Source organism: Thalassophryne amazonica, chromosome 2 (assembly GCF_902500255.1).
Source record: "Thalassophryne amazonica chromosome 2, fThaAma1.1, whole genome shotgun sequence".
Lineage (NCBI taxonomy): Eukaryota > Metazoa > Chordata > Actinopteri > Batrachoidiformes > Batrachoididae > Thalassophryne > Thalassophryne amazonica.
In genome coordinates, this window is record NC_047104.1 from 155198511 (window position 1) to 155212045 (window position 13535).

The 13535-nt window shown below is 42.7% G+C and overlaps 1 protein-coding gene across 1 annotated transcript in view; it reads left to right on the forward strand.

The window, feature by feature from the left end:
- The window catches only part of trip4 (thyroid hormone receptor interactor 4), a 330410-nt gene extending 321145 nt beyond the window's left edge, over window positions 1-9265 (forward strand). The window contains exon 13 of the mRNA XM_034159790.1: window positions 8090-9265. Coding sequence (XP_034015681.1) covers window positions 8090-8154 — 65 coding nt within the window. The 3' untranslated portion in view covers window positions 8155-9265. The remainder of the gene's footprint in view (window positions 1-8089) is intronic.
- Window positions 9266-13535: the final 4270 nt, after the last annotated feature.

The window sequence follows — 13535 nt, forward strand, 5'->3', positions numbered from 1 at the left end:
GCTGCTTCCGCCTCCTGAGGCGTTGGACGGTTTGCCAGTCCGACCGATAGTGCTCCTCCATAGCCTCCCCGAACTCCTCCCAGACCCGAGTTTTTGCCTCTGCGACCGCACGGGCTGCGGCACATTTGGCCTGCCGGTACCTGTCAGCTGCCTCTGGGGTCCCACCTACCAACAAAGATAAGTAGGACTCCTTCTTCAGCTTGCATTTGCATTTGGGTCACAATTTGGAAATACTGTGACAGTGGTTCAGAACAGGAAAATTATGCTTAGCTAATAGGCAAAAAAAAAAAGTGCATTTTCAGAGACTGTGCCAACATGCAGCAGCACAGTAGTAAAAACCTAAAGGACGTCCCTGGGTTTTTCAAGAAATGTGTTTGAAGGTAAGAAAACCACTTTGATGAATTTCTATGAATTCAACACTTTCACCAGATACAGATAGATTTGTGATGACTTAGTCCAGGATGTCATTGAAAGTCTGGGTCTTAGTCTTGATTCAAAACGATGGCAAACCCAGACACTCACATTCCTCCCTCTGTAGTGCTGAAATCAGGCCATTGTCTGTGAAGTCGAAGCCTGTAAACCTTTCTTTGCCAACAAAAGCATCTAATCCTCTGGCTTGCTTCCACAACCCTACTCAACATGCAGTCCATGCCAGCATTGAACAGTGTCAGAGTAAATGGGCGTCTTTGGAGTCTCATATTTTATGACTAAAAACCTTTCTGACATGCGAATATGTGCTGCATGTTATACTTTGATATACTCCTCGTGGGAGTAAAATTATTTTCTGTTGTAACTGTTGGTGAGCCAATTCACTCAAAAAAACAGATGGATTGGATGAACTCAATTCAATTCAATTGCAGGATTTCTATCTAATAAATATTTGTAGCCCCAACTCAAATAAAGCACATCCATGCAAGATAATTTAATTTAAATTAGTTGGGACTACATATATTTATTAGATAGAAATCCTGCCCATAATTGAATTGAGTTCATCCAATGAGTCATGTGTTTGTGTGAATTGGATTGGATCCCATCTATTAAATATATGTAGTCCCAACTAAATTAAATTACATTATCTTGCATGGATGTGTTTTATTTGAGTTGGTGGGTATGTCCAAGTCAGAAACCTGTGCGCATGTGTATAATGTTCAAGAAAACCAGCAACAGGTCTTGACATAACAAGCAAAATAGAATTTCCTCATTTTCCTTATTAAAATTTTGTATTTAAGCATCATCTGAAGTCATAAAATGAAGCGAGTTGCCAGACGTGCTTCATTGAATGCAAAAAAAATCTGAATAATGTGTCACGCATCCCACAAAATATTGCTTCGTTATTGAAAATCTGAATTGAATGCTGGTTATAAACTTGGAGGCACCTGCATGTTCCTAAAACACATTATTGTCAGTCATGTATTCAAATTAATGTGCAAAGGAAGGGGAGAAAAGGAAAAGCCCATTCACCCACTAACCAAGACCACCTTTTCTGTTCCCGACGTGTCAGACAGCGGCTCTCTGGCGGATTGTGATGGACTGTCATGTGCGTGACTAAACCAGCTCCACGGTGCACTGCGGGTTGGAGAAATCACTCAGCCATTACAGCCCCTCAGTGTCTGTGAAAACACCTTGAGGCGAGGATGTTTGGACAGACAGAGAGATGAAGAGAGAGTGTTTTCTCTGCAGTGGGAAGCACAGTCGATGCTTCTCCCTGACCCCTTGAAAACAGCATGCCAACACAAGTCTCGCACAGCAGCTTCTCTATCCACTTGTAAATTCACCCAGCTAGGCAGCACAGGAAGGGAATGTAAATTAGGTGTGACTAACAGCGAGATGGGAATCCGGGCACTTCCTCCCCCTCTCTCTCCCTCCACCCTCACTCTTCTCCCCTGGCTGCCGCTCATTTTCTGCACAGCCACTTTGCTGCAGTGCTTCAGGCTGGAGGCTTGGTTTCTCAAACAGAAAGACTTCATTCAGCCGGAGGTGCATCAACACAAAAAGAAGATCGAAGGACCATGAAGTCAGAAAGAAGCTCTTTTTAAGAATGAACGGTGTGGATCATGAGCCTCTGTGTCTTTTTGTTGGGGTCAACAACATAAAATCGAACATGATATTTTTAAGCATCCTGTCTGGTCCTGGCTTAGTAAACATGCAGCACTTAAAAAAAAAAAACACAAATGGCTGTTTCTTGTTGGAAAATCACTTCTAGTTAATCTTCCTCTTAAATGCACATAGCCTGGGCCGTTTCCTCTCTGCAGGCAGCGCGATTCTGACAGCCTCGAAATCGGATCTCATGAAGGACCGCTGGGAATGGCTGAAACAGATACTGCCTGAGTAGTTCTGTTCACTCACACAGCGAGTTCCGACCCACTTTCAGCTCACTGCTTCCATGTCACCTTTTGTAAGCGCAAATTAATTTCTATGTGTCACATGACGGCATGAGAAGATGTAGGTTGTAGGTTTATCATCTATCTAGGTGTGGTGGGACTGAAAGCGTCGGCCACCTCTTATTCATTATCCTGATTATTCACTGCCGTTCTTCCACACGGCGTGAACAAGCAGCCTGGCAGTCACGGGCGTGATGAGCGTGGCGACGGCGCGTCCTGACTGCTGCTGGTGTCAGCTCAGGCCACCTCAATTGCAGCCTTTGTAAATAGAAGGAATGGCAGCTTTCCGTCAGCGGTGATGCAGGTCCTCGTGGATCTAAAGTGATGTTTGTGCTTGCTGGAATATTGGTGGATATCTAAGAAGGATTTTAAACTGTAAGAGGTGGATGTGTGTCTTTGTGTTGTTGTTTTTTTCATGGTCTTGATGATGGAAGACGGGCTTTGTGCAGACAGCCTGTGCCTGTTTTACGGTCTCCTCCCCAGCTGCAGTGTGTGGGCTATAAACCTTTCTCCAGCAATCTCCAAACAGTGCAGCAATCAATGGGAAATTATCTCAGCAAATCGATGGGGCAGCCTTTCTCTTTCTTTCTCTCTCTCTCTGTCTGATTTTTCTGCTGCCTCCATGTTTTTTCCACCCACTCCTCACTCGCCCCTCGCCGTTGCTCTCCTCCTCCCTCCAGCTCTCTCTAGGCTGTTCAACGCCGACTCTGAAACGCGACTGCTCAGCGGCTCCAGAGCCATTAACAGAAGTTGCTTTCACACATGAAATATGGAACATTCCTGGTTTAACTTTCCTGGCAAAAGCAGCAAGCCTGGCCTGTTCACACAGCCAGGAAAAAAAGAAAAACCCTTCCACTGCCCTGACGACAAGCCTGCAGGAGCTCCTGCCACGGTGAGCGCACATTTTCAAAAATACAACTGCATGTCACGTTGCCAACACAAGAATGCAGCAGCTGTGGTTGGAGCGCTCAGTCTGTGTCAGTTCCCTCCTAGAGATTTTCTCTCATCTGTCATCTGATCGAGCAAATAATATTTGTCACTAAATCCGTCTCGCCCTTTACACTAGGATCATTAAATTTATGCTTTTACGTATTGAAGTCAGACTCTCAGTATGTTGGACTGAGTTTTCTTCCTGGTCACGCTGTCTGTTTGTGACGGTTCATCTACGATGCTCCAGTACATCCAAGTGTAAATGAGGGCTGGCTTCAGCTGGGGCAGTAACCTGTGATGGACTGAAGTACCATCCAGGGAGAGCCGTAGACACTCGTCCATTTCACACTGAGGGATCCGGGGATAAGCACCGGCACCACTGGACCTCAGGGCCTGTGTAGGACTTACTGCTTCTTCTGGAGCAAATGAAGTCATTCGCACTTTTATTTTGTCCTCCTCCATCATCATCATACACAAACAACTGATAATCCAAACTCTGTTCACTGCTGCTTACATTTCAACTTCAGGTGCAACTATTATTTTGATGATCAACTAATTGATTATTCAAGTGAGTCATCAGCTAATTAGATAATTAATTAATCTCTCCACCTAGTCCTGGGTCTTCCCTGGGGTCTCCTCCCAGACGGACGTGCCTGGAACACTTCCGTAGGGAGGCACCAAGGAGGCATCCTTACAAGACGCATGAACCACCTCAGCTGGCTTTCAGTGTGAAGGAGCAGCGGCTCCAAGCTCCCCACAGATGACAGAGCTCAATGAATGAATTTTAATCACTGACTGGCGAGCATGCCTAGGACGTGAGGCATATGAACCTTCTGATTGGAGAACGTGAATGTCTGTCACTTCATGATTCATATTTCAGAAGGATAGTATAAGGTTGGTCTCTCAGTGCCTGAAGTAATGGGTCATTTTGTTCATATGATAGTTCCTTCTCAAACATAAATTGGCCTTGTGAAGCAGAATAAAATAATTCAAGATTTTTTTTTTCTTTTTTTTTTGATCTGTTGTAAGACCCACAACATGACCTCATTTAAGTTGAATTTAAATATGATGCAGTAGCTTTATTGTGGTGAGGCAGGGAGCTGAGATGCGTCAGGCAGAAAAGAAGAGTTTTTTTTCCTATTGTTCAACATCCAAATGTAAATTTAAACTTTCTTTTTACATTAAATCTTTTTGAATTGGTTTACATCTCGTCATTCTTGTTGGATGAAGTTAATCTGCCTACAGCTCAAGTGTTTTGTTTTTCTTATATTCTTTGGACTTCGTTGAAGGTCCTTCCCTTGGGTTCAACACTTCCTTTATTTAATGTTGAAAATAAAATGACTCATCAAACCCCAGGTTCCATGCAGATGGACGGACATTTACAGTATTTTTCCCTCAAACACCCATCGGTGTGGTGCTATACTTAGTCATAGCCCACTGAATGTTTAAAAAGGGCTTTTTACGTAAGCCTTATCATTAAAGTCATCTTGGACAGCACACTGGTAGCATTCACGCAATTCCGGAGATGCTTCCAAAAACATTGTGGCAATTGCTGCTGGCAGAACAGGCACACTTTTGGCCTTTAGACATGAAATGGTGAGCAAACGGCTTCTGCTAAACACACTGTTTATACTGCGACTGCTTTTTGCAGTTCAGCCGTAATGTGACAACATGCAAAGAAAACTCGAGTGGCAAACCGCCACACCTGTCATGCTGGTAGCATTTTTTTTTTCTTCTGCCAATGACATACCGCATGTTTCAAGCAAGAGATACAAGTTTGACTAGTAATTCAGTGTGGGATAATACAACAAAATAACCCTGTGCTGTCCTGCTGTAATCTATGACCTTCTTGTTACACTGTTTGGTCCTCTCCATTTACATCAGCATCCATTTACTAGGTTAGTTTGGATTGTGGAGGTGTGAACCCACATTGGGAGCTGAAAGAATCAACGTGCAAAGTCTTTCTAAATATTGAAATATTTATGAACCTAAATATCTTTTATAGTAAAAGGCATCAGCCACTTGCATTAGTTTTTTTTTTTTTTTTTTAAGTGGAGGTGTTTGTGCCGTTCGAACGGGCTCAGCAGTTCTCTCACTGGGTTGCTTTGTTTGCTGCTTGTTATGTCCCAATTCTTTTTGAGCTCAGATCTTATTGGGTATAATGGGTAAAAAGGCAGACACACGTAAGCTGTTTGGCTACAGAAATCTGAGGAAAGGTTTAGTTTGCGCCCTGAAGTCACACTGCTTTGTCCTCCCTCGTGTGGTAATTCTAGCAGTTTGACTCCAACTGGATGGAACCACATCAAATAATGGAACAGATTTGTTCAGTTGTCGTCACAGTTCACCTGAGCTACATCTGAACCATTTCTAAACCACAGATGTTGCGTGGCCTCTTTTCAATACAGTTTACTAATCTGGTGTTGACATTTGAACCTGTTGGTCTTACAGCATCCAGAAAGTATTCACAGCACTTAATTTATTTCCACATTTTATTATGTTACAGCCTGATTTCAAAATGGATGAAATTCATTTTTTCCTCAAACTTCTACACACAGTACCCCATAATGACAATGTGAGAGCTTTTTTTAGATGTTTGCAAATTTATTAAAAATAAAAACTAAGAAATTGCACGTACATAAGTATTCACAGCCTTTGCCATGAAGCTCAAAATTGGGCTCAGGTGCCTCCTGTTTTCACTGATCATCCTTGAAATGTTTCTACAGGTTAATTGGAGTTCACCTGGGGTAGATTCAGTTGATTGGATATGATTTGGAAAGACACTTGTCTACATACATTTGATTGATTTTGTAAGTTTTCCTACCTACAAAGAATGGAGAGGTCTGAAATTTTTATCATAGGTACACTTCAACTGTGACAGACAGAATCTAAAAAAACATTTAAGAAAATCACAGTTTGATTTTTAATAGAGTTTCTTTTATTATTATTATTTCATCAAATAAGTATTTGATCCGATAGAAAAACAGACCTTAATATTTGGTACAGTAGCCTTTGTTTGCAGTTCCAGAGGTCAGATGTTTTGTGTAGTTTTTCACCAGGTTTTCACACACTGCAGCAGGGATTTTGGTCCACTCCTCCATACAGATCTTCTCTAGATCTTTCAGGTTTGGAGTTTCAGCTCTCTCCAAAGATTTTCTATTGAGTTCAGGTCTGGAGACTGGCCAGGCCACTCCAGGACCTTGAAATGCTTCTTACGGAGCCCCTCCTTAGTTGCCCTGGCTGTGTGTTTGGGGTCATTGTCATGCTGGAAGACCCAGCCATGACCCATCTTCAGTGCTCTTACTGAGGGAAGGAGGTTGTTTGCCAAAATCTCACGATACATGACCCCATCCATCCTCCCTTCAATACGGTGCAGTCGTCCTGTCCCCTTTGCAGAAGAGCACCTCCAGAGTATGATGTTTCCACCCCCATGCTTCACGGTTGGGACGGTTTTCTTGGGAGGTCTGTAAAAATTACAGACCTCTACATTCTTTGTAGGTGGGAAAACTTGTAAAATCGACAATGGATCAAATGCTTATTTGCCTCACTGTATAAGGTCCCACAGTTGACAGTGCATGCCTGTGACAGTTTTGTTTCGAGGCACAAATCTGGGGAAGAGTACAGAAACATTTCTGCCAAAGGTGCATCAACAAAGCATTGAGCAATGACTGATTTATTTATTTAGTTAGTTTTGTTTGTTTGTTTGTTTGTTTTTTATAAATTTGCAAAAATTACAATTTTTTATGTTGTCATTATGGGGTGTTGTGAGAGGAAAAGTGAATTGACACCATTTTTGAATAAGACTGTAACATAAAAAAATGTGGAAAAAGTGAAGCACTGTGAATACTTTCCAGATGCACTGTACCATCCCTCACCGAGAAAAAGGCAGACATGGGAGCTATTAAAATCACTTCTATTTGTGCTCCGTCCATCTGTCAGGGCTCCAGCTCAGCAACTGCTGATCATTTTTTATTCATGTTTAGTGTGATATTAATCCTGTTGGCGAAGCTCTGATCTGATATTACGGCTCAGTGTTGATCTGATTTTGACCAAAAGTACTGTATTGGATATCGGAAAATAAAAATCCAATCTGAGTCTTCTATTGCACGTTCGTGTTGTGGGCTATGATTGTTTTCCCCTAAGGGGAGTAAAATATTTGTTTTGCAGTTTGAGCGAACCACAACTACATCTTGTCTTGATACCACCCAGCACTCCTGATGGCACACTGACTTCTAAAGCTTTTGTCTGATTAGACATCTGTGTTATGTGCAGTGTGTGTGTGTGTGTGTGTGTGTGTGTGTGTGTGTGTGTGTGTGTGTGTGTGTGTGTGTGTGTGTGTGTGTGTGTGTGTGTGTGTGTGTGTGTGTGTGTGTATTACATGACACTTTGAATGTGTTTGTTGTTGACTTTGTGCAGTAATGATCTAAAATGAGTGTTTATGTTGTGTTCTTTTTGGCGTGTACTTTATGACCAGCGTTACACAAGCTTATCTCTGTGTGAATAATCTTATCATTGCATCGTCTTTGTATCCAGATTAAGAGAAGCCTCAGTTTGCTGACAACAAAAGCTGCAGTCTAATCTCTTTTAGCTCTGGAATGAAGGCTGTCATTGACCTTTTACCTCCTCATCTCTCTCTCTCTCTGTCTCTATTTCCCGTGCTGCCTACTGGGGCCTCCTGTAATCACCAGGCCTTGAGCTCTCAGAAAGGTCATTCTGTCCCTTTGATGGTGTTTTGATTCATCCGTCCCTTTCTTACCCCTCCCGTCCCCATTCTCTCACAGGGAAGCTGGAGAGCTGCTACCACCAAGGTGCCAAGAAGGGGCTGGTTCCTTCAGCTGCAGACTGATGTCAGAGAAAGAGCAGAGTCCACCAACCAACAGCCGCCGTGCACCGGAACACAGCAGTTCATCTGCTCCCAAACAGGCCCATATTCTCTATTCGACTGTGCCAACTGTGATTTAATTAGTAAATAAATCTATAATCCTGTAAGCTGTTCAAAATACACCGTGTACAGGCCTGGCGTCCAGAATTATGGACACCTCTGAGTTTTAAGAGCGGAATTTAAAATATCAGAAATGAATGCAACTTTGTAGAGTCAGATTAATTTAGTAAAATATCCAAAGTTACTGAGCAACAGTTTTAAGAAAAAACAATACTTTCATCTTGTGAAATAAAATATATAAAACATAGTCCCAGGACTGTTATTGCCACACGTTGATGAATTTGTAGTAAATCATCATTTTTGCAGCCAGTTTTCTTCACATAAGTCAGGAGATGGATACAGGGGACGTGTCACTGAATATGTTTTGGGTTTCATTCACATTGGTTATTAAGAAACACAAACAGTCTGGTGCTGTGTGATAAATCTGTCTGGAGGAGGCAGTTCTCAGACAGATTTACCACACAGTACCCCACACTGTGTTTCCAAATATGTCCAAATGGTGCTAATATCTGTCACACTTACATTATGTTTTTAAATTTAATTTCACTATCTGAAAACATTTTTGTTCAGAAACTTTGGGTATTTTGTTGAGTAAAAGTTGGTACGTTTCTGTGTAGGCTCTCAGTTGGCCAGGTGGTTTCCATAGTAGAGAAGCTTGAATCTTTGACTGGACTGGGTTGCTTGACGCGAGGACGTTTCGCATCAAGCAACCCAGTCCAGTCGAAGATTCAAGCTTCTCTACTAAAAAAGTTGGTACATTTGCCTTCATTTCTGAATATATTTTAAATTTTGTCTCTAAAATCGGGAATACCAGTAATTATGCCTTTTATCCCAAAGAACCAGGTTCTCAAGTGTTTCAGGACTCCTCATTCAGCCAGAAAATATCTGCCCAGACTATAATGCCACATTTCACCAGCCGGACAATCCTAATCTTCACTCTGCTGGCAGAATTCTGTACAAGACTCGTTTGTAATCCTGATCCCACTCTTTAACATCTATCTGTCTCCTGTTGCTTGTTGACATTGAGTTCATGTGAAATTAAATAGCATTTTTCCCCGACTGGTGGTGTCCCGTGGTTCCCTTTTTTCCAGACATCAGGCTCCAAGCAGCTTTCCCCCGTCCCCTTCATAACGCACGCTATCCTTTGATCGAGCAGCGGGAGAGTTTTCCCAATACAGACCAAAAACACGAGTGTTCTTTAGGTTTGTTGAGCCAACAGAAGGAAAAATGCACGTGCGTTATTGTTCAGTCAAGGACTTGGCCTCCAGAGAAAATGCGCTCACACTGTCGATTTTCTACAGTTTGACTGGAATTGGTGAACACTTTTTGGGGGTGTTTAAACAGAGTGATTCACTTCTTTTTTGTCTTGTGACCCAGTTTGACCTTCAGCTGTGCAGAAACAGATCCTGCAGGGGCATCAACACATTTCCTGACTTCCTGTCAAGGCCATAAGTGCTGAATCGTTTGTATTGACTCCAGTTGTTTCCGAGCATCTTTCACCTGTTTGTCTGCTCGCAACCAGATAAAAATCATTTTGGGGGGTTTGGTGTGTGGTCAGTGAGTGTCAAACACTTTTAAAAGAGGCATTTTATAGCACTAAAATTATTGAAGATACTTAAAAAAAAAAAGATTAGCAAGTAACTGATTTAAATCCGGTTGAAACCAGTTCTGTTATTTTAGTTTGCTAAAACAGTTAAAATCTAACTCAAACTAGATCAAGACCTGTTTAAACAGTCTTAAAAGTACTTACTTTGGAACAAGCCCAAACCTGTTGTAAAACCAGATTATCTGTCATTTAGATTATTTAATTAATTATATTGATAATTAAATATAATCTCAGAACATTTTTGTCATTTACAACCATTTCATGAAAAGTGGAAAGGCAGTTGGTCCAGATAACATTCCGATGGAGGCCTGAAAATGTCTTGGAGAGACAGTGGAGTTTCTAACCAGATTGTTTAATAAAATGTTTGAAAATGAGAGGATGCCTGAGGAGTGGAGACGAAGTGTGCTGGTTCCTATTTTTAAGAACGAGGGTGATGTGCAGAGCTGCACTAACTACAGAGGCATAAAGTTGATCAGCAACAGCATGAAGTTATGGGAAAGAGTAATAGAAGCTAGACTTAGAAAACAGGTGAAGATCTGTGAGCAGCAATATGGTTTCATTCCAAGTAAGAGCACTACATATGCAATGTTTGCTCAGAGAATACTGATGGAGAAGTATAGAGAAGGACAGAAAGAGTTACATTGTGTGTTTGTGGATTTAGTGAAATTTTATGACATGGTGTCAAAAGAAGAGTTGTGGTATTGCATGAGGAAGTCTGGAGTGGCAGAGAGGTATGCGAGGGTAGTGCAGGACACAACATGGATAGTGGGACAGCGGTGAGATGCAGAGTAGGAATGACAGAGTCATTCAAGGTGGAGGTGGGATTACATCAAGTATCCGCTCTGAGTCCTTTCTTGTTTGCAGTGGTGATGGACAGGTTGACAGATGAGAGCAGACAGGAGTCCCCATGGACTATGATGTTTGCAGATGACACTGTGATCTGTAGTGAGAGTAGAGAGCATGTTGGGTCTAGCCTGGAGAAGTGGAGATATGCTCTGGAGAGCAGGAGAATGAAAGTCAGTAGGAGCAAGACTGAGTCCATGTGTGTGAATAAGAGGGAGCCCAGTGGAATAGTGCAGTTACAAGGAGTAGAAGAGGTGAAAGTAGATGAGGTTAAATACTTGGGGTCAACTTTGCAAAGTATTGGAGAGTGTGGTAGAGAGGTGAAAAAGAGTGCAGGCAAGGTGGAGAAAGGTGGCAGGAATGATTTGTGACCAAAGAATATGTGTAACATGTAGATGTTATCCTGGCTGGGACCTTCAGCTGTTTACCAAGATCCACTTCCAGTCACCTGTCAGTGGCGGAAGTGAGAAGGCCAGACTTCGCTCGTGGTTGGATGTTAGGCTTCTCTTCAGCTCTGTGGAACCTGTGGGTTTTTGGCTTGTTGCAGCCCTTAATGGCATTAATGGCTGTGTCTATACTGTCAGCAACTTCCCTAAGAACCTGGTCATGGTGCCGCAGCCATGGCGCCTATCTCCTGGGGCTTTTGGGCAGTTGCTGAGAAAGTGTTCCAGGGATCCCCATCCTAGACACTGGGGACAGAATGGTGTCTCTGTTTTGCCCCAGACATGGAGGTTGGCTGAACTTAGTAGGACACCATAAACAGCCTGGACCATACACCTGATGTTATGAAATCTGCTTTCTAGATGTTGGACCACGTGATCTTTCATTGCAGAACATTCTCCCATTTAGTGCATGCATGTTCCTTGTTGCCCCATTCCCACCATCCTACTAGCTTGTTTTTCCCCCACACTTGCCCACACTTTCCTCCTGGATGAGATGTTGTCATTCTTTGGCCTTGGCCTTGTCCATCCTAATTGCTGAGAAATAGCCGATCCCTGCACTTCCTGTGACTATGGACCCCACCAGCACCTTCTGCCTCAGCCTCTGCCAGAGGTTTTCTACCCTCCATTTCCTGCCTGTTCACATCTGGATGCCAGTCGATGCCACCAGGGATCCCTGGATTCCCTGTACTGCAAGACTTTCCGTGTCCTGGACACCTTGAACTCTTTGGCGAGGCTGCTGGATGGGAGCTGTGAGGTGCTGCTGTGCCATAGAGGGCAGAGCTGCTCAGACTGTGAGGTAGACCAAACCATCTACGCAGGTAGCTGCTGATGTATCTCTCCATGGCCTCGACTGTTGTTGTGGGTGCTGAGTACACCAGCAATTTAAACCCAACAGAAACAAACCTTCATATCAGAGGAACAAGAACCAAGAAATGATTTATTAAACTGGTTAACACAGACGTCAAACTGACTGATTGAGGAAACGCATGAGCAACGGAAACAAAACTTATATATCCTTTTGTGTCCCTTTTTATCCTGTACTTGTTTGTTAGTTTTCCAGTGGACGTCTGGTTGATGTAATATTTATCCGTGCTTTATCTGATCATCTTCTGCATTCGGTAGTTGTCCACTCGTTCCATCAGAGCCCCAAATTCACCGGAGACCGACAGACAAATGATCTACATCTGTTCTAATCAGTTTACTCAATCCGTCACAGTGTGACTCCACCTTAAGTTTTCAGTGGATTGCCTAATCAAATCCTTTTATTTTTGATCATTTTTAAAACCGATGCGCTGTGGCCACGTGTCCAGCCCGCTGACGCGGGAGCAGTGCGCCGTCTCCACCTGCGCCAGTGACATCACTAAATCCACCGTCTGCTTATAGAATAATAAAGCTCTTCTGACGCACCCATCCGATGCTGCTCCATCTGAACTCATGGTAAAGCTAAAAAAATAAATCGACAGTTATTCAAGGTTTTCCAGTGTTATCTGTTAAGTCGGTTGCCTGAAAGCAAAACAAATGATGAATGCCAAAAAGATGTTAGTCATTACAGTTTATGGTGGCTCCAGTCTCACGTGCACGGACTCGTACCTCTGACATCTTTTATTTTCTCTTTTAACTGACTGCTCCGACATGCTTTGATACAAGAACACACAAGGTTCCTGATGTCTGGAGGACTAAATCCTGTATCTCGACTTCAGCGCCATTGAGACGGGCTTTGATTGATGTTCTGCCAGCGCCGTGCCGTTTGCATTTCAACATTTCTTACCTGTGCTTGCATTGCTTCTAAATTTGTTTAGTTGAGCTGTTCCCTGCCTGTGGCCATATTTCACCTCGGTGCCTGAAAAGCGTTGTGTGAATCACCGGCACACACCCGTCCTGGGTTATGTTTTCGTCTGCAGTCGTAATTCACTGTTGATTAGTAAAGATTTAGTCGTGTTTGACTTGTAGATTAGCTGCAGCTCCATTCAGCTTGAAAACATGTAATTGCACTAAACCTCCCAGTGATCTCCCACCCTGAGTTTCTAAGAGCTCTTTTGTAAAGTTTCTCCACAGAGGGCATTCTTAAGAATTTGCTAAATTCAGCTCCCACTAAATCAACAATGATGAGGATGGGCCCCGGTGGGTGGCCTTTTCTGTTTTTAACCCAGATCAGGGCAGTTCTGCAAATGAGATCAGACTAAGTTCACTTAAACATAAATTGTTTCACAGGTAGGGTTATGAACGTTGTTAAAATAAGTTATGTTGTTGTTTTGTTTTTGTCTTTTTTTTTCTTTTCATGCAGCACTAAATTAACAAAAAAAAATTGCATCTGGGCTACAAATCTCTCCTACTTTGTATTTTGGCACAATTACACATAAGAATTTGATCATTTATGAAAGAAAGACATGTGT